This window comes from Polypterus senegalus, chromosome 3 (assembly GCF_016835505.1).
Source record: "Polypterus senegalus isolate Bchr_013 chromosome 3, ASM1683550v1, whole genome shotgun sequence".
Lineage (NCBI taxonomy): Eukaryota > Metazoa > Chordata > Cladistia > Polypteriformes > Polypteridae > Polypterus > Polypterus senegalus.
The window spans coordinates 191,935,876-191,958,852 of NC_053156.1; the positions used below are offsets into that span (position 1 = coordinate 191,935,876).

Genomic DNA, 22,977 nt, shown 5'->3' on the forward strand with positions numbered 1-22,977 from the left:
TAATACCTATCAAGCTCTGATATTGGTAAACCCAAACCTGTACCATATGCAGATCTGTTAATGGGCCGGATAAGCTGAACACATTTAGAAGGGCAAATGGTTCATATTTGGCAAACAACTTCAGGAGCGCTCTCATCCACTGTCATCCACCAATTCCATCCATTTATCACATTACTTATTACTCCTGCTTTGAACAGCTCATTGTTGCCAGACTAGTGTGATCGTGTTGTTTTTTGTATTGGTTAATATTTACTGTTAACACAATGCTAAAAGCTAACTTCTTCAATATTATATAATGTTTGTAGACATTTTTAATTTGTGTAAAATTCAGTGCACCTTTCTTTTCCTCATTTGTAGCAATATTACAAATTCCTCTTTAGCACTTTGCACTACGTTATCATTCTTAATTTGGTCTTTTTATTGGTCTGGCTGGTTTTGTTTGACACATTTGTATCTACTTTAGTTTATATACTGTATGTCCCTCTCCCCATACAATTAATGTTTTGAAAATGCAATCTCCCTAAGAAAAAAGAAAAGTGAATAATTAATTTAAAATGTTTGAGTATCATTTTAATGAATGACTGATTCGTCTGAACAATATTTTGATTGGCTGTTTTATGAATATATTTTAGGAAATGTATTTCTTCGAAGAATAAATATTTTTTAATTTGTTTTGCGTGTTCAATAAATCAGCTCATTCCTACAGTTTAAGACACTGTGATTATGTTCATTCTGGAATTATGTGTCATGTAAAGTTTGCATATTTTTGCTTCCTTACAAATTAATCTCACCTGTTCCTGATGTGATGCTTAAATGTTTTGTTTTGATTATTAATTTTTGTAGGGTATCATTACATTTGAATTGTTTAGATTAAGCAACCTTTTTATATAATGAAATTCAGATTTCTCCACATAAAGTGTATTCCTGATTTAGAATTTCATATTATCAACTTTAATTATATATTTTTCTTTCTAGAATGCAAAAAATCTCAAAATGGCACAAATAAAAATAGGCATAAGTTCTCATACTTAATTTCTGCTTCTATATTTTTTCTGCAATTCTGATCAAAAAACATTTCTAATCTTGTAGAATGACTAAGTAACTTGTCCATCCGTCCATGTAATTCCAAATCTGTTTATTTTTCCATTGTAAATTTGCAAGGATATGGAACCTATTCAGGCACAGAGCAGGAGCCAGCTGTCAACTGGAAATATTAATATCCAAGAAATTGGGTAAACATTTTATATAAAGGACTGTGTAAATGTTTGCAGGAAAATCTGAATTTATTAAATGTCAAATTACTGCACCACAAAATAAACATATTTAATGTCATTTCATTTTCTAACCAGCTTAATCCAGCAGGGGTCAGAGCCTACCCCAACTTTTATAGTGTGCAAGGCAGGAACAAACCCTAGACAGACACACACACTACACACACACACACATTCCAATTTAGCATCAGCAATTCACCTAACCTGCATGTCTTTGGACAGTAAGAGACAACCAGAGGGAGTCACAGGGAGAACATGCAAAAACCATGCATGGAGGACCTGAGACACAGCCCTGGTTATTGTGAGGAAGCAGAGCTACCACTACGCCACTCATTTTTATGTTTATCTTATTTTTGGTGAGTTCTGCTAAGCACTGGAAGGTCACTTGGACCACAATGCGCTTTTAGAATGTATGCTAGCATGACACAAAGGCTACACAGCAGCAAGCTCACATTCTCTATCAATTGTCTCACATACGCACATAGTGTTTTAGAAACACCAGAAAAGAACAGGCGATAAACTAATCAAATGTGTCAATAAAATTCAACTGGAGTAAAAGCTGTCTTCTCAGAGAGAAGTAACCGATAGCTTAGCAATAACCAACAATTACCAATAGTAACATAATTCAGATTTAAACAAAAATTATATCATCAGTTCAGAAACATCTATACAGTTTTAAATGCTGCTTATTAAACATTTGAACTCTTGGAAGTTAAGCTGTTTTGGTAAATTATGTTATGTTAAGTACAAAATCTGAACTGTGTCTTCTCAGTGAAACCTAGCTTAGTAAATCTGACACTGTTGCCCTAGCTGAGGCATCATCAGATGAATACACATTGCTTCATAGATCTAGATATTCTGCTCAAGGAGGAACCCTTGGAAATAATCATTGTGACAAAATGCAAATCACTTCAAAAAACTTAGGTGACTTCACATCCTTTGAGGCATTCATTTTAAACAGATTCCAGCACAATTGTAGTGCTAGTCTACAGACCGCCAGGGCCATATTCATTGTTCATGACTGAACCTGACACCATTTTATCAGATTTGGCTATAAATTATGATCTTGTAGTGATGATGGGGGATTTTAATGTACACATTAAAGCAGGAACTGAGACTTTTAGTAAATATTTTACTTATTTATTAAAACTGTCAACAGTCCAACTCATAATCATAACCACACATTGGATTTAATTATAACTTACACAGTTGAAATTCAAAATTTAAATATTACTCCATTAAATTATTATTTCTGATCACTACCTAATTATATTTGATTTAGTTCTGCTCTTACCAGTACATTCACAGATTAAAACAAAAACAGCGCAACATCTAGATTGTAACTATGCTTTAAAATTTGCAGATATATTTGAGTAAATCAAATGTAATTGTGGACAACAATTTAGATCAGGTAACAAATTATAATATGACCTTGAGAGAAGCTTTGGTGCAGTGTCTCCCCTTAAAATAAAAATTGGTAATCCCTGGTTTAATAAGAGCATCTAAATTAAAGTGTTGAAAAACTGGAGCACAAATGGAGAATAACAAAGCTGCAGGTCTTTTGAAATGCAAGAACAGAGTGTTAAAAAATATAAAAAAGCTCTTTTTAATGTCCACTCAGACTACTATTCTAACATAATACATAACAACAATATTAACCCTCATGTACTATTAAGAACAGTAGCTAATTTAACAAATGGGAGCTCAGGACTACAGTGCTAAACAGTCATTAGCAGTGCAGACTTCATGAACCTCTTTAATGAGAAAATTGAAAATATAAGATCCCAGATCTCAGCATCACAATGCAAACCTATGTTAGCTTGGCAAACCTTGTCTGGCCTTGCATTCACCACTTTAGAAATTTTAATCTTGTAACAGAACAGGAAGTCTTAACTTTAATTTCTAAAATGAAAACTACTACTTGTTCCTTAGATCCAATGCCCATAAAACTAGTAAAAGGTGCAATGGATGTTCTTGAAGCACCCATTAATGGCATTATCAGTATCTCATTATTACATGTCACAGTACCTGTTGTACTATAAGTTGCAGTTATCATACATTACTGAAAAAGTCAAACCTAGACCCAAATATAGTATACTAGCAGAATACCTGCGCTTCGCAGCGGAGAAGTAGTGTTTTAAAGAAGGTACGAAAAAGAAAAGGAAAAATTTCAAAAATAACGTAACATGATTGTTAATGTAATTGTTTTGTCATTGATATGAGTGTTGTTCTCATATCTATATCTATCTATCTATCTATCTATCTATCTATCTATCTATGTTGTTCTCATATCTATCTATATATATATATCTATCTATCTATATATATATCTCTATCTATCTATATATATATACCTCTATCTATCTATGTTTATATATCTCTATCTATCTATCTATCTATCTATCTATATATATCTCCATCTATCTATATATATATAGCAGAATACCCGCGCTTCGCAGCGGAGAAGTAGTGTGTTAAAGAAGGTACGAAAAAGAAAAGGAAAAATTTTAAAACTAACGTAACATGGTTGTTAATGTAATTGTTTTGTCATTGATATGAGTGTTGTTCTCATATCTATCTATATATATATTTCTCTATCTATCTATATATATATATACCCGCTTGGCAGCGGAGAAGTAGTGTGTTAAAGAAGGAAAGAGAAAGAAAAGGAAACATTTTAAAAATAATGTAACATGATTGTCAAAGTAATTGTTTTGTGTATTTGGCGGCAGCGTCACGAAGTTGTTTTCGGTAGCTGCATCAGAAAATGTACCTCAACGTCTGACATGCCTCCTTTTTACTGTTTTCTCACAGCTTGGATTGCTGCTGTCATATATACACACACACACACACACACACACACACACACACACACACACACACACACATACATACATACATACATATATATATATATATACACATATATATATATATACACACATATATATATATATACACATATATATATATCTTCATATCTACATATGCACACACTCGCACATACATACACACACACAAATTATATACATGTATGTATGTATGTATGTGTGTGTGTGTGTGTGTGTGTGTGTGTGTGTATATATATACACATACATATACTTGTGTGTATGTTTGTATGTGTCTATATGTGTGTGTATAGGTTTGGTCACTGAGTGCAAGGGAAAAATAATAAATTATAGTCTATAAGTTATTAAACAGTAAAACATTAACGTTTTAAGAAGTACAGGTACATTGAAATTACATTTTCTATGTGAACATTCAAATTTGTGCCTCTGGTAATGTGCCTTACCGGCATTTAAAGAAAATTAGTTTTGTGTCCTCTGCAGTGTTAAGAGAGAAAGGCTTTGGTTTGGGATAAAAGGAAAAAAGGTGTAAAGAAAGGAAAGTTGCCTTTTTCTTTTATATAGTATAGCAAAATACCAGCCTTCAGCGAGAAGTAGTGTGTTAAAGAAGCAATGAAAAGAAAAGGAAACATTTTGAAAATAACGTAACCTGATTGTCAATGTAATTGTTTTGTCACTGTTGTGAGTGTTGAGTGTTGTTGTCATATATATATATATATATATATATATATATATATATATATATATATATACACACACACATAAACATATATATATATATATACATACATACACACACACATATATAAGCATATATATACATATACATACATATCTACATATATACACACACAGCTATTTCAGATCAGTGCAATACGCTGTTTGTTAAAACGGTTGACTCCGCTCTTACGTGCAATAACAAATCAAATCATTCAGTTGTCTTTGCTCATATGTCATTTTAGAGCTGGACGCCTGGCATCTTTTTGGCCACAAGTTCGTTTCTGTTTGGTGTGAGGTTCTGTGTTGTGGAGATTCTCAGGATGGATTGCAGGTGCTCATCAGTGAGGCGACTCCTGTGTGCTGTTTTGTTAGTCTTTATCACTGAGAAGAGCTTCTCACACAGATATGTGCTACCAAACATGCACAAGGTTCGAGCCGCATGTAGACGGACTTTTTGTTCTTCAAAGTCACCAAAGCGCCGTGCAAACTCAGTGCAATAACTCTAGCTTCGCAATAACTTGCAGCATCAAAGGTAGACTTGATTAACGTGGTAAGTGTTCGGCAAGGCAGCTGAAGCGCTGCATTATGGGATCTGTAGTTTATTGTGTTACCAGCGCTTCATATACCGGGCTTTAATAACAATAATACAGTATATAAAATGATCTCGGGCGGATATAATTACACGCCGGGCGGATGTGGCCCGCCCTTGAGTTTGACACATATGGACTAAATAGAACTTGAAAAGATATATTTTTCAAATGTGATCGCGCAATTCAGATAGAGTTGACGCAAGACTACAGCCTGCATGCCTCAATGAGTCATCCTCCCTCGCTCTTACTTTTTTACCGTTCATCTAATGAATACACTGAGTATGGCTTTACCAAAACAATCATTGATGGCGAATAAAGTATCCATTATTCGAGTATGTAGAGCGGGATATATATATATATATATATATATATATATACGCCAGCGTATCGCAGCGAGAAGTAGTGTGTTAAAAAGGTAGAAAAGAAAAGGGAACATTTTAAAAATAACGTAACATGACTTTCAATATACAGTATTTGTTTTGTGAGTGTTACTGAGTGTTGCTGTCATCAAGGATTTGATTATCATTATTTCTTTCAATCAGGTTTGTATTTGTAGGATGTGTTGTGTTCAAGTTACATTCCGTGTTTGTCAATCGTTGTAAAGATGACAGGTTTCATTCATCGATTCGTTTCTTACTGCATCAATAAACAGCTCGTCTTCTTCTTTATCTGAGACCTGACACACTGCATGCACGGGTTTTTTTACACTGTCTTCCTTTAGCGGGACATTGACTTTTTCCACCGTGTGCTTTGTTTCCACAGTAGCTGCATTTATGAATATGCTTATCAGGCGCTTCATATTTTTGCTGCCTTTTCAATTGTGTAATTCGGTTTTGTTCAGCGCTCTTTGGAACTGTTGCTTTTATCTGTGCACTGCGTCAGTTCACGTGAGCCACTCGGTGTACTTGCATCGAAGGTTCCCAGCTGTGCTGGTGCCATCTCGTGCTATGTCCATGGCTGTATTTAATGTTACCTTAGTCCTGGCACTTAAAACTTTCTCGCAGTTTCGCTGAGTTTGTGCCAAACACCACGCTGACCATCTCATCTTCCTCTCCATAAGCACAGTCCTTCATCCGTGAATATTTAGTGGGAGTTTGCTATTGGATTGCCGCTGACGGACGGCCTTATATGGGCAGGCACTAAATTACAAACGCCAGCGGCAGCCTGTCTATAAACTTAATTTAAAGTGTAGGTTTACATCGTGCTTTGTTTCCGAAATAGCAGAACTCATGAATATGGTTGTATATGTCACTTTCCGCTTCTTATTGTTTCGCTGCCTTCTCAATTATATAATGCATGTTTTCTTCAGCGCTTTTTTGAGGTCTTCCTGATTTTCTATGTGCTGCGTGATTACGTGGGAGGCGTGATGATGTCACACGAAACTCCGCCCCCACGGCGTTGAAGCTCATCTCCATTACAGTAAATGGAGAAAAACTGCTTCCAGTTATGACCATTACGCGTAGAATTTCGATATAAAGCCTGCCCAACTTTTGTAAGGAAGCTGTAAGGAATGAACCTGCCAAATTTCAGCCTTCCACCCACACGGGAAGCTGGAGAATTAGTGATGAGTCAGTGAGTGAGTGAGTGAGTGAGTGAGGGCTTTGCCTTTTATTAGTATAGATTTAAAATTTATAGACCCATTTCAAATATACCCTTTTCCTGTAAAAATACTTGAAAAAGAATTTACCAATCAGCTTCAGTCTAATATAAACTTATCATCACATACAAACGAGAACGCATATTAAGATCTCAAGCTGCCGGTATGCTTATGATTCCAAGGATTAATAAAATAACAGTGGGAACAGTGTGGAATTTTCTGCTTGCTACTTTTAGAAGTGCCCATTTAGTCTCCGTTTTTGTATCTTAGCTGAAGACTCACTGCTTCAGTTTAGCGTACCCTGAGTAGAGCTGTTGATTAGCTGTGTTTAATGCATTTGTGTTGTTGGTCATTAGTACTAAAATATAAGTAATATGATATTTACAAACTGTTACAAATGCTCACCTATTCTGTTTCTCTTCTCGCTATCCTCATGTGGCACTTTGATGCCACTCTTCTACTGCCAAGTTATTGGCCTCCCTATAGAAAAATCACCTCAAATAAAGGAGCACAGGAATCATTGAGGAGAATTTTGTTTAATCAGATTAGCTTGTCCAGCACCGACTCAGCTGTGGAATGGTCAGTAAGGGGTGCAGCTTTCTGGCCGAGATCTCCAGGACTCTGTGTCTGGCTTGTCTGACTACTTTTCTACAATCTGGCTGTGGTTCTACAATTGGCTGATGGACAGATGTTTTTTATTTATTTTAATTAGTTTCTACTTTTGTTTTGATGCATTTGAACATATCTGCATACTCATATATAATAGTTCTGTATTTAGTGAGTGGTATAGTCTATTCTTTCATTTTACCTTGTTTTCATTATTGCATTCTGTTTCTGAGGCTGCAATGTTAGATTGGCCATTTAGCTCTTTAAAGAAGATTACTTGTGTTCTGTTTTGTATGTTGTATTTACCTCATTTTTCCACATCCTTTGCACTCCCAACCTACCTGGAAGGGTCTCTCTGTCTCACTGAATTGTCTTTCCCAAGATTGTTTCTTTTCTTTTTCCCTACAAGGATCTTTTTTGAGATTTTTTTTTCTTGTCTTCTTAGGGAGTGAAGGCAGGAGATCTTTCAAAACATGGGGCTTGTTAAAGCCCATTGTGGCACTCCTTGTGTGATCTTGGGCTATACAATAAATAAATTGTTGTTGTTGTCGTATTAATTATTCAAATGCCATTACTGACAGAAGAAATGCTACTCCATTGGGCCCTTCAGCAAGGCCTTTAACCTTCAATTGCTCCAGGGGCACTGTGCAATAGCTGACCCATCCTCTGACCCCAAGGGGTATGTAATAACTACATTTTGTTGTACCTGTACAATGGCAATAAAATTAAATCATCATCATGTACAATAAGTGATTGGTTTTTAAACATTGGCATCTGGGGTTCCATATGTCCAGCATGCGTTGTCCTGTTGACTATTAGGATTTGTTTCTCTCGATTTGTGCTATAGAAGAGACAAAGTGGGTTATAAAGCAGTTTGCCACACACAGTTGATTCTATGTTTCTTTTTCATTTTTAGCAATTTAAATTGAACATGTGAAAAAGTGAATAAAGAAAAAAGTGTCTGAATGGTGTGCAGGGTGAACTTTGTTCAGATTGATAAGATCTATGTATGTAATACACAGAGTATGATAGTTTTTTAGTTAATTCACCTACAGTAAATACCAGGAAGTAAGTGACATGTGTAAGGAAGGACTTCGCTGGCAAATGCTAATCATTCCTTTGCTGAGTGATTTTGCATACTCTGAAATGGAGGTACAACCCTATGCGACACTACAATGCATTTAAAACAGCAGTGACTGCAGTCACATTAGATCACTAGAATATGAAAGTGGAGATTCAAAAGAATCACTCACAGTCGAAGTTGTAACCACATGCTGCTGCAGTAGGAGAAAGGATAACATTTATAAGAACATAAGCTCTTCATTTTCAAGCACAGTATCTTCAAAATTCACATAATTTTCTTTTCTGAAAGCTTAAATATTGAACATTTTGCTCTGTACACCACCAGTTTACAAAGTCTCCTATAAGAAGAATATGCCATCCATCAGCTAACGCCATTAATACTTAAGAAGTCAAAGCAGCAAGAGCTAACTGACAATGACAACTGTTATGAATACTGATAAGTGCAGCTTATTGTTTTCACCATATCATGTCCTGAAAGTTCTGACACATTTTTTCTTCATGTAAACACCACCACTGCACATGCCAGTATCTCAATCATTTTTACTTAAGCATGCTTTCTCTCCACTTTGATTGTTCACCGCTTTACTTGGTCTGTCAGAGGTTGCTTTGTTATTACACTTGAGGCTAAACATTTAAAACATTTTTTTATTGACATAAATACTTTCAACAGAATGCCAGTCTAAATTCACACATACAGCACCAGTTTAGTCTCCTAATTACCCTAACCTGAACATTGTGAGATGTGGCTGAATGAGTGTATTGCCTGGGGGTGGGAAACTAAAACATTCACATACAGAGAGAATGTTCAAAATCCACAGAGATAGTGGGCAAGCCTGGAATCAACAAGACAAATGAAGGCAATGCAACAATTATTTATATAGACTGAAAATGTTCATCATAAAATTCCACTTTGAAAGACCCAGGGGCCTTGATTTATATTCCAGCTTGATCACTGTGTGGAATTTATATTTCTGCTAGAGTACACAAGTATTTTAAATGATTTCTTTTGTTTCCTACTTATCCCAAAGATGTAGGGAAAAGGTGTATCTGGAATATAGATACAACATTACCAGCGCTGTTAATGATTGTCTAACTAAACTAAAACAACTAAAGGCACAACTAAAACACAAACTTTAGTATGACAGGCACTGGCTTCCAGTGACTCTGAACTGATAACTGGTTTAACAAAGGCATCAGTGATGGATGGACAACATTTTGGTTTTAGATCTGAGGTGGACTGTAGTCAGAAGCTCATTGTTAATCTTGAGACACATGTCACCTTGCAAAATCAAAAAGAACTTAATGAATGTAATAATTAGAAATTAGTAAGTTGTGGATAGAACTGTTGCTCACATATTATTATGAACAAGGTAAAATGTTGATCCTGAATATCACATGGCTTCATAAAGAGACACCATAGAATCCTCCTATGTAATTTTTGAAACACTTGGTTGAATCATTGGGCATCTTCATAAGTTGGCTTAGTTCCTAAAATTTTTCATAGATTTAATGCAGGCCATGTGTCTTGGTCAGGTTCAAGACAAAAACGATTCAGTAGGATCGTCACATAGAACAGACGGCCGTTTTACAACTGCATACTGTATGTCTTTGGTGATGCATGGGAAGGCTAAATGCCTGATAGCTCCACAGCTTTGGGTTTTGCATCTTGGTTGGGTCACTGTGTGGATATGTATGGTCTCCAATGGATTACATGTGCTTTTCTCTAGATGCTCAGCTTTAGCTCTTATTTCCCAATGATGTGTTAGTTAAATTAATTAATACATTTACATTGTCCACATGTGAGTAAGCATGTGTGAATGGAAATAGAATGTGCTTCAAAACGTGTTCATGACTCTTGCTCAATACATGCAAGATAGGCTATGGTTCCACTATGACCTTGGATTGAGTCAAATAGGTTTGCAAATGGATTTGTCTCTTTTTCTTTATGAATCTCACATTTATGTCACAACCATGTTTATTTATATGATAAAGCTTTGAAGGTTTATCAGTTCCAATGTACACACTTGTTGCTTTTAATATTCATTATCTGTAAGGCAGCTTTCCTCACTTTAGCAGTTATGATCAGATACAGTCATATTAAAAAGTTTGGGAAACCCTCTCAGCCTGCATAATAATTTACTCTACTTTCAACAAAAAAGATAACAGTGGTATGTCTTTAATTTCCTAGGACCATCTGAGTACTGGGGTGTTTTCCGAACAAAGATCTTTAGTGAAGCAGTATTTAGTTGTATGGAACTAAATCAAATATGAAAAACTGGCTGTGCAAAAATGTGGGTACCCTTGTAATTTTGCTTTGAATGCATGTAACTGCTCAATACTGATTACTTGCAACATCAAATTGGTTGGATTAGCTCGTTAAGCCTTGAACTTCATAGACAGGTATGTCCAATCATGAGAAAAGGTATTTAAGGTGGTCAATTGCAAGTTGTGCTTCCCTTTGACTCTCCTCTGAAGAGTGACAGCATGGGATCCTCAAAGCAACTCTCAAAAGATCTGAAAACAAAGATTGTTCATGGGAATTTCCCCTTGGGATTAATAAAGTATCTATCTATCTATCTATCTATCTATCTATCTATCTATCTATCTATCTATCTATCTATCTATCTATCTATCTATCTATCTACAAAAAGCTAGCTCAGAGGTTTAAACTGTCAGTTTCAACCTTAAGGAATGTAATCAGGAAATGGAAGGCCACAGACACAGTTGTTGTTAAACCCAGGTGTGGCAGGCCAAGAAAAATACAGGAGTGGCATATACACAGGAGTGTGAGAATGGTTACAGACAACCCACAGATCACCTCCAAAGACCTGCAAGAACATCTTGCTACAGTTGGTGTATCTGTACATCGTTCTACAATTCAGCGCAATTTGCACAAAGAACATCTGTATAGCAGGGTGATGAGAAAGAAGCCCTTTCTGCACTCACGCCACAAACAGAGTCGCTTGTTGTATATAAATGCTCATTTAGACAAACCAGATTCATTTTGGAACAAAGTGCTTTGGACTGATGAGACAAAAATTGAGTTATTTGGTCATAACATAAAGTGCTTTGCATGGTGGAAAAAGAACACTGCATTCCAAGAAAAACACCTGCTCCCTACTGTCAAATTTGGTGGAGGTTCCATCATGCTGTGGGGCTGTGTGGCTAGTTCAGGGACTGGGGCCCTTGTTAAAGTCGAGGGTTGGATGAATTTTACCCAATATCAACAAATTCTTCAGTATAATGTTCAAGCAAACAAAATTGAAGTTACGCAGGAGTTGGATATTTCAACAAGACAATGGCCCAAAACACAGTTCGAAATCTACAAAGGCATTCATGCAGAGGAAGAAGTACAATGTTCTGGAATGACCGTCACAGTCCTTTGACTTGAGTATCATTGAAAATCTATGGGATGATTTGAAGCAGGCTGTCCATGCTCGGCAGCCATCAAATTTAACTGAACTGGATAGATTTTGAATGGAAGAATGGTCAAAAATACATCCATCCAGAATCCATACACTCATCAAAGGCTATAAGAGGCGTCTAGAGACTGTTATATTTTCAAAAGGAGGTTCAACTAAGTATTGATGTAATATCTCTGTTGGGGTGCCCAAATGTATTTTATCTGTCTAATTTTGTTATGATGCATATTGCATATTTTCTGTTAATCCAATAAACGTAATGTCACTGCTGAAATACAACTGTTTCCATAAGGCATGTCATATATTAGAAGGAAGTTGCTACTTTGAAAGCTCAGCCAATAATAAACAAAAATCCAAAGAATTAAGAGGGGTTCCCAAACTTTTTCATATGACTGTGGAACTAAATATTTTAGACTTGTCTATAACTTTTAATATACACTTTCTGACTGGTGTGTTTTTCTGAGTGCTAGATTAAATTAGACTTAGAGATTCTTTGTGATCGGCTCTCCATCACTTTATGGCTTCTGAAGATTACATTCTTGAATGTTTGGCACGTAACTGATGTCTCTCTTAAAGCCATCCATGTGAGTAAAGGGTTGTTTCATTTGTATTTTTGCTCTGCCCTGGTTTTCATATTACAGATTCTTCTAAAGGTTTAGGCTTTGGCCTGTTGGTGTGTCAGTTTTTTATACTTTGTATATAAGTATGAGTATGGGATATCTTTATATATATAATATGCTACTTTATATATATAATATGCTACTGTGGCTTTTCGTTTGTCTGTCCAGGATTTTAAATCACCTGTAGCTCGCAAACCGTTTGACCTATTGACCTGAAATTTGGTACACATATACTACGTGACATTTACTATCCGCTTCTGGGGTGATGATTGACCGCCAAGGTTATTACTCTTTTTATTTTTATTTTATTTTATTGTAGAATCAATTCTCGGCAGCGGCCAGCAGGGCGGCCTTGCGGCACATGCGCCGTCACTTCCCCTACCTCTTCATATCTTAAATCATTCTGGAGGTAGATTGAAAACTTAAGTGCCAGCTTAAATGAAAAAATTAAGGAAAACGCGTCAAGTAATTGCAACACAAACACTGGCTTAATCAGTTTTAACGAGAAAAGATGCCGACGAAAGAAGAGAAGAAGCGAGCCGCTAGTGCATCAACCTCTGAGCAAACAAATGCTAAATGCACAGAGAGAGAGGATAAAAACTATGAATGCTCAAGTCAAGTGTATTTGTGCAGTGCGCTGTTACTGGTTTAATAATAACCACAAACAATTGCACTTTACATTGATCTGGTCAACTGAAACTTGTCTTCCTAATGGGAATTCTCTTGGTTACACTAGGGAAGCCTTTCGATGACACTGGAGGGATCAGGTAAGTAAATGTTATAAAGGTAGGGGCTTAAAACCAGAAACATCCAACTATTACACTTTAATGTTTTAGGCAGCTGGAGCCTATCACTGGGTGCAAGAAAGGAACCATGCAGAGAGTGCATGGATTTATCACAAGGCACAGTCATGCATACAGCCACACTCATTCACTTACAGCCAACTTACCACCACCAGATCTGCATGTTTTTGGTGGTGTGTTCTGCTTGTTGTTTGATATTGGTGAACCATGTACAGACAGACCAGACCAGGATATAAAGTCTGGACTGAAATGATAGGAAGGAATACTAACCACTGTGATACAATATTGCAAAGTATACTATAGTTCATAATAAATAACAATTAAATGAAAATCTAAAGTACTTAAATATCATCATTTAGTTAAGTCCTTAAGACTATGATGATGTTTGCAACATACATATCATTGCACATACTGCTACTGTCATCATACCTTTAAGAAAAGATAATCCTGAGGTCATTTTATGTAAGGTTGTATGATAATAGACCAATTAACTTGCAATTAAGCACTCAAAATACAGAACATGGAATGAACAATAGACTAGAATGTCTGCTTGTGAGGGTTTGTGCTAATTTACATTTCATTTTCATACAGTACATATGCAGGCAAATTATTTCATAATGATGATTAGGTAACCTAGGAGTGGCTCAATTTCACTGCAGCATGTATAGATCACCAATTACATTAGCATAGCATACTTGGCAGACTTATAGTTTGCATTTGGAAACTATTATCTAAACTGTAAGGGAAGCAACAAAATTAAACTAACCTTAAAATGCAGCACAATCCTTGACATCATATAAACATCAGGAAACTATGCAGAATTCAAAGTGAGACATAGAAAGTAGAGAGTACTGAGTGACAGTCCCTTGTGTAATGAAGGATGATTGATTACTGACAAGCAAAGTTGCAACAGCATTCAAATAAAGCCAACTAGCAGTGAGAGACTATGCATATTTACCACACAGCAATGAGTGTCATAATTGGTGTGATGGCACGCTGTGTTTCAATTCCTCAGTGTTCAGCACAACCAATAGAAGCTGCTTATGTTTTGCTTACAGCAAAGTCAAACATGGTAGAATTGTTTTGCAGAAAAAAAATACATAGAGCCACAGAAGGAATGTGAAAACTGACAATTTCTGGGCATGGAATTCAAACCTAGGACGGAGTCTAATAAGCAGCAGAATTACCTCTATTCCGCTGTCCTTGACTTGCTAGAATTATATGCAAGTGTCAACTCAATATCATCAACAAAATTTAAATTTAAGTGAAAGACTCATAATCAACATTGTTGTTTTATGATTGTTAGTCTTCATTTAAAGAACTGAGTGCATAATCCAGTTTAATAAAATGTATACAAATACTGATTTTTCTGTGCCAATTAGGCTATTACTATTTCTGCAGAGGATAATGTAACAGTCTGTCTGCCTTAAGTCTGAATAAGGAAGCATGCTCATATTTAATAATACATCCCATACCCAGTCGAACAACAAAACACTAACATCTAAAGGAGTAACCTTTATTCCACTTATGACTGTTCTTTGTCAACAATACAATTGCTGTCTTGACAAGAACATGGTTTGATCACAAGGCACTTTTTCTTCTTGAGTGAGTTTTAATTAAACTATGATGTGAATTCCAAACTAATCTCAAGTGAAATAAAAAGTACTGATATGAGATGACAATGGTGTGTGTGCCATTATACAATACATAAAGTGTATCAGTTAAACTAATTTATGGGCTTGGCCAGCAAGTTAAGTGTTTATTGTGAGATTGGGCAGGAAGCATGCTGGTGCAGTGGTTAGGGCTGCTCCTTCCTTAGTTCAGGAAGGAAGGGGCAATTTCAGATCAAGTACGGTCTCTATGGTGTGTGCACCTTCTCCCTGTGTCTGCAAGAACATTCTTAGTTGACTGGCTATCCAGCCAGCCACACCAAATCTTGCAGTGGACCAAGCCCTGCTTCCTGACTTACTGTATGTCATGATTTAAGCTGAAAACTGATGTTTTGTAGCCTTTTCCTTTAAGAAAAGCCATTTGTGTACCGTTGTCAGGGTCACTTCCCACATTTTCTAGGGGCATGTTGTCCAGGGTCGTCAGCCTTTTACTGTGAGCTTTATGCGATCTGTGGATAAAATCCTTACTTTCATTTTGACTTCAAGTGTGATTACTTTTCATGTTTTCTCTGGCTTTTGACTTATTGCATGTTATTTGACAATGAAGTTTGCTTCGGTTTATTCTTATTGTCTTTTGTTTTGCCTTTTGCTAGCATCTTCTGGTTTTCTCAAGAAATTAGTTATCCATTTTCATACCAGTCAGGACAAGTTAGAATTGATGTTGCTTTATGGTGCCTGTAAACATGTCTGGATGGATATTAGATTTAGAAACACCCTCAGGGTTAGTTAACATTCAAACAGTGAGACCCTTATGGATATAAGTGTTCAAATGATTACATTACATTAAGAAAATAAGTACCTTATATAGTAAGAATGAGATCTACTGTACAAATAAATGACCGTTGCTGAAAATGTTCATTTAATAAAAGAGTAGTCATGAGTCACCATTGAAAATGATATCCAAAATGGATGTTCTTTATTTACACCAAGTGGTGTAACCTTGCAATGTGAGCAGCTGGGTTCTGCATTGCAAAACTGAATGGACTAATGGAATAGTTTCCTTTAATTAGCTTGGTTCATTTAAATATAATAGCTAGAAAGCATTTCAGTTACACCAGTCAGCACACAGATAAATGGCACATTCCCATGCTATTGTAGTATCATCCCACAAATGTTAATCATTAAACGTCTTGTGTAAATATCCGGTTCATAGAATATGATTTCTTATATGAGAACACAATAAAACATTTACATGTTATAGGATCTCATCTCTAATTTATATATGCTGGTACAAATTAAGTCAGGATGTCCTAGTTTATTAGGCAGACAGTATCAATGTTCCCTTGGTACCTGGAACACACATCTTGTCCTGTCTTTTTTAAAGGGAAACCAACTGTTAGCCACCCACAGATGCCTCCAAAATGGCATATCCACTGAGTTCAGAATTTTCTTAAAAGGCTATTTCTGCCTCTGAAAAAGATGTATCTTAAATCAAAGTCACTGTTCCTTCTGCCTTCTTGAACAATACTAACAACATTCTACTTATTGTTCCTGAGTCACTGACTTCCCAGAATGTCTGAGGCCAATGGAAACTTATTCTGCATCAGTTCTCCTAACTCATCCAACACTAAGATCTTTGCTTTGACAATTTTGGTAACCACTCAAACAAATCTTGAGATATTCATGTCAATATTGAATTAGGCTAAGAGAAATTCTCTCCAATCCTTTGTGGAAAAATTAAGTATAAGAAAATTAATCAGCAGGTATTTAATAATTGCATTTTACCAGTGTTGTCCTTTTTCACTCCTCACTCCTCAAGATTTAATTTGGTTCGAGCCCATAATTTAGAAGAATAGTTTACAAAGTTAGCTATCTAGAAATAGTGTTTTTGAATGATATATTAAAGTAAATTTGCACAGTTCACTGCTTATTGTTTGTGAAATATAATATGCTATATGGCCAAAAATTTATGGACACCTGGCTATCACTCCTATATGAGCTGATTTAATATCCCATTCCAAAACTATAATTATTAAAATGAAGTTTTGTGGCTAATACAGCCTCCTCTCTTCATGGAACACTTTCTGCAAAACTTTGGAGTGTGTTTGTGGGAATTTGTATCTATTCAGCCAAAACAACATTTGTGAGGTCAGGAATTGATGTTGGATGAGAAAACCTGGCTCACGATCAGATTTTCTATTCATTCAGTTTTAAATATGGCTGAGGTTAGGACTCTGTGCAGGCCACCTAAGTTCATCCATGCCAAAGTCATTAAACCATGTCTTTATGGACCTGACTTTGTGCACAAGGGCAGTCATACCAGAATAGAAAAGGGCCTTCCCTAAACTTTTGCTACAAAGTTGGAAGTACACAATTGCCTGAAATGTCTTTTTGTGTTGTAGTATTCACAATACTCTTCAAAGAAATTAAGGGGCCTAGCCAAAACAAACCCTGAAGTACTGCTCCAGTCCTTTATTCCTCCTTCATCAAACTTTACAGTCCAGAAGGTAGAATTCTTCTGGCATCTGCCAAACCCAGATTCGCCCATCAGACTGCCAGATGGTGAAGTATGATTCATCACACTAGAGAACATGTTTCCAGTTCCCCTGAGTCCAATGGCGGTGTGCTTTACAACACTCCAGCCAACATTGAGCATAATGATCTTAGGCTTGTGTGCCACTACTCAGCCATGGAAGCCCCTTTTAATGATGTTGATGTTGTGTAATGATGTGCTGATGTTTCATCAAGAGGCAATTTAAAACTCTGTTTTGAGTGATAAAAGAGAGCATAAGCAATTTTTATGTGCTATGTGCTTCAGCACCTGACGGCCTCGCTGTGTGATCTATAGCTTTGTGGCTGGGGTCCATATTTTGCCCATATAAAACACTGTCAAATTTCGGCCCATACAACACACATGCTTAAATTAAGAACAATATAAAATGACACCATTTTGTGAAATACTATAACTTTTTATTTTAATATAATAACAACAAATGCTAGGCACCATGGATGTGATTGGCTTCAAAATAAAAGCTTTAATGCTTTGCTTTTATTTTTATCATTGTAATAAATTGTTTGGATCAGTTTAACTTTTCAACAAACTAAACTGTGTGTAAGATAAAGAGAGAGGGAGCAAGTTTGTGAGTGTGAGATTCAAATGTTATATTAAAATTTAAACTTTGATGTCTATTTTTAACATAACAATGAGCTATTTGTTTGACATAAGTCAGTCAGTCAGTCATTCTCCAACCTGCTATATCCTAACACAGGGTCACGGGGGTCTGCTGGAGCCAATCCCAGCCAACACAGGGCACAAGGCAGGAACAAATCCCCGGGCAGGGTGCCGGCCCACCGCACTGTTTGACATAACTTTATCAAAATTGTGTATGCATCTTCAACTTAAAATTACTTTTTATGCTTTCACTTTAGCAAACTTTCTATCTCAAAATGTTAACAAAAATGCGTGTTGTGTTTGTGTGCACATTGGTGACAGATGAGAATAAACTACAAGGAAAAGGAGAGTAAGTGTACACTTTTGTGATTATCTTTCAGGCTTTCAAGGTTGTGGCCATAAGCTTACTCCACATTTCACTTTTCAAGATTGCATGAAAAGAATAAACTGTTTTAAACTTTAAATAAAACTTAAATAAACTTTTAAATAAACTTTTCACTGTTCCACTAACTACAAAACTTCTTGCCATTTTTTTCTAATATTTCTTTAAATGTGAAAGATCGCTTGCCAAGCACAGGACACACTGTGCCTCCGTTTATGAATTTTGCTTCAGGTTTATTTTCTTAACTTGTCTCCAGTACCAATGTAGTGACAGCAGCTGGATATCCCAGCAAAGTTTACAAAACAAAATCATTCACTACAGGCATTGTCAAATAGTCTTCAGCACTGGTTTCTTTTTGACTATTTTCTTCATTGTCATTTAGCACAACATCCATATCATTGTCTTCTAAAATAGTTTGGTTGCTGCCCCCTTTGTTTCTTCCTTGGACAAAATTCTTCTCAATTTGTCATTTTTGAATGCTGTTCTGTTCACTTTATTTGTGTTTTTCCTCCTTAGCAGGATTGCCTGCTGAGATTTTTTTTGTTCACTTTCATTTACATTTACTTATTTGACAGATGCCTTTATCTGATGCATTTTAAAACACTTGAGTGATACAATTGGTTACATTTCTTTTTTTTCCAGACTGAAGTGACTTGTTCATGGTCACATAATGTCAGTAGCAGGCTTGGAACCCACAACCTTAGTGTTTGAAGTCTACAGCCTTGACCATTACAACACACTGCCAGTCGTGTTTTATGGAGTTTTCTCATGATACATACCCTAAACTGTTATCAAAAAATAACACTTAAATGTACATTAATATTTAATTTAATCACATTTGAATACAATATAAATGTTATTTTTATTGGGGTACATCAAGCCATGAACAATCTGCCCAAAAACCTGTGGCACATTTTACCCCACAGCCAGCATTTCCAGAAAGCAGTGTTATACAACATCTCAGATCCACAGTCATTCCACATTTATGAATTCATATTATAGCCTATAAAGCTTCAAGACTAAGATGTAACAGTGTGCCGAATTTATCTCATGTTATTTATATACAGTACAAGACTGATGACATCTTATGCACAATGAATTCACTTGATATGACAGAAATTACTTGGTCAATCTGGTTTGCTTTCCATTTTTTCCGTGTGCCCTTTTCTATCACAGGATCGCCAAATTGAACTATTTATCTTTGATCACATGGTTAATTTTGTTTATGGTTCCCTATGTAGTTGGGGTGGCTTGCCTTAGACTGTTCTCTCCATATGTGCATGATTGTGTCTTGTGATGTGTTGGCTATAGATGGTGACATGGGGCTCCTGGTGCTGCTGCTGTTGCAGAGATGGCGAGGGAAGGAGGACTTTGAGGAAATGTAAATCAGTTGGAGGAAAGTTTCCTAAACCTTATAAATCTAATCTTAATTCAAACATTCAAGCTTTGTACCCTACAATGGTTAGTGGGATGGCATACATTTAGCAAAACCACCAACCCCATCCTACCCCCAATATAGTAAGGTAAATTTACACTGAAAATTTTTGTCTGCTTACTTATATGCCACAAAAGTCACAAGTGACACATTCATGAAGTGTGTATGTGTCAAGCAGCACCACTGGTTGTACACAAATAGTTTGTACCCACACCAGAACCTGTAATGGATGGCGGAAATTACATTTTCTACATCTTAACTCATTTCAGGTTGTTACATTTTAAACCCCAGCATCCTTTTGTCTGACAATAGTGCTGGAGGTTAAATTGTTTGCTTGAGGAATCGCCTTCATATTGGGCCACACTTCATATTGTCATCACATAAACCCGCTTTTTCAACCATAATCATCATACCTGCTGGCAAATCACCGTGATCCATTATTTCTTCTTGCTGTTGTTCTCACATTTTCCTGCTTTCTTGTTCCGCTTTTTTTAGTTTCTGAGGAACTGAATCAAGAGCACAGTCTGGGATAAAAAAGAAACAAATAAATGTTTTAATATGCAGATAAAAATAAATGGTTGCTGTTAGCAGTTTGTAAAATGCAGTTATCTATGCATGCATCCATTATTATGCTTAGCTGTCAGTGAACATCTCATCTCATAAGCAGCAGACTTTGTCATATCTGCACATTTTACTCAAAAACATCAAAATGTGGCAAGGATCTTCACAGTAGCATACAACAATGTGACATCTTAAAGTTATTTTGTAAAAAGTAAGTATAATGAACAGAAGTCCTGATGTGGAAAATGAGGAGCTGTGTAATGTCACCCCTTCCAAATGTGTTAGTTCTGTAAACAGTCACTTCAGAGTTGACCACTTTTTAATCAAAAGTCTATTCACTTCAGTTACACTTGAAATGGCTCCACAGATGAAAATGTTCTTGTACATTTAATGCACACATGGAGTATAAATATCTTACAGATGTCTGGAAATGGAGCTTTACTTACCCATCCCTTATTTTAAGAATTTCCCCAGATCCAGTTGGTGAATACCACTGTTCGTCTGATTTTTTTATTGTTTTGTTTCCACCACCTTATTAACTGCTGCCTATTGGACTCCAATCTTAATGTTATTTCTATATTTAATCTGACTACATGGATTTTTTTTTATTTGAATCTGTTTTACTTTTCTTTGCAATTTAAAAAAAGATCTTTTATTTTGCTAACAGGGACTGTTCAATTTTTATTACCATTTTTCTTTCTTGTTTCTTCATAGTGTCTGTTGTTACATCATCCCCTTAATGATCACATGAATGACAAATACATGCTGCTATTTAAGACACACTTATTTACACCACGGTCTAAATTCATATTTGTACAGGAAATGTTTTAAGCCAATTAAAGGAATACATTTCAAGTGGAATAAATACATACTTATAAGAAAATTATTAAGAATAAAAGGAACTGCGTCACTCATTGTGAAAAGGTCTTTAAGGTGGGATGGAACTGTGAAAGCAATAGGTTAGTGGGATTTTTTACACATTTCAATAGACAGAAAAATTTTTTAAAATTACATAGAGCATGAAGGACACTGCAAGCCTTGAAATTACTATTTCAGGTATGTCTTTACGTGTTGGATTTTTTTTTTTAGTTAATTGTTGGCACGGTGGTCAAAGAGGTAGTCTCACTGCTCCTGGGTTCAAATCTGATCACATTTTTCTTGATATAACATAACTTTAGCTCATATATGTCATAATCCATACTGTATGACAACATCCAAAAGTCAAATACACCAGTCCTTGCATTCCTGTGTATTTTGTGAAATACATTTAATAAATACATTTAATAAAAAAGACAAAGTTAATTTGCATTTAGAGGAAAGGGTAGATAAAGCCTGTCTCCTAGGTGGACATCATGTCAAACTGAATGAATAACAAACCTAGAAGATGAAGACTATTATTCAACCTTTCACTTACAGCCAGTCTGTAGTAGCATGTCTCAACCGCTGCCGTCTGATAAAATCCCCCTTTATCTCAGTGAGATAACACCACCAGACAGAAGAAAAATTAGATAACTCTGTTAGTACAAGATAATACTGGCATAGATACTGTCTGAATAACAGTAGCAACTTTTCCTATAAAGTGCTGCAGAAGAACATGAAATATACAGTAAAACTAAAGGAGTCATTATAAAATTATGTTTGTTAAGGATTGTACAATTTAAAGTACCTCATCTTAAGGTCAGTTTGAATCTTTATAATTATTTACAGTAAAGATATATCCAAGATGACAAAATTAGCATATGGCCTGAATACATTGAAGAGAGCATGAGGGGGGAAATATTAGTCAGTCAGTCAGTCACTTTCCAACTCGCTATATCCTAACACAGGGTCATGGGGGTCTGCTGGAGACAATCCCAGCCAGCACCAGGCACAAGGCAGAAACAAACCCCAGGCGGGCACCAGCCCACCGCAGGAAAATATAATTAGCTTAGATACTATATATTATATAGATTATATATTTGGTTGGTGCTATTTTCCAGAGCAGTTAAAAAGGTCGGGAGATATTATTGGTGCTGACAGTTTTTTTTTTTGTGCTTTTCTCTGAGTCACACTGTAAAGCTGGAAATTAAACTACAGTGCCAAAGTCTCTACAAAATTTTTTTTCTTTCAATGTCTGACATTTCACTATATCACAAATGTATGTTAGTCTCTGGGCAGGTTTTCTTTTCATGAAATGACACCTTTACACCTTAGATTATCTTGTGCTTTTTATGAAAATTTGCCTCCAACATGAGTAAACAAATTTAAACAAATATGACT

At 35.9% G+C, this 22,977-nt stretch overlaps 1 protein-coding gene across 2 annotated transcripts in view; it reads right to left on the reverse strand.

Moving 5' to 3' along the window:
- The window catches only part of LOC120525763 (TOG array regulator of axonemal microtubules protein 2-like), a 140,296-nt gene that overhangs the window by 73,342 nt on the left and 43,977 nt on the right, over nucleotides 1-22,977 (reverse strand). The window contains exons 1-2 of one of the 2 annotated variants that reach the window (XM_039748345.1): nucleotides 22,133-22,176; nucleotides 20,571-20,681 (exon numbers count right to left, since the gene is read on the reverse strand). In XM_039748345.1, coding sequence (XP_039604279.1) covers nucleotides 20,571-20,595 — 25 coding nt within the window. In that variant the 5' untranslated portion in view covers nucleotides 20,596-20,681; nucleotides 22,133-22,176. Of the gene's footprint in view, nucleotides 1-20,570; nucleotides 20,682-22,132; nucleotides 22,177-22,977 lie in introns of those variants that run through there. The other variant, XM_039748344.1, reaches the window with a different exon arrangement.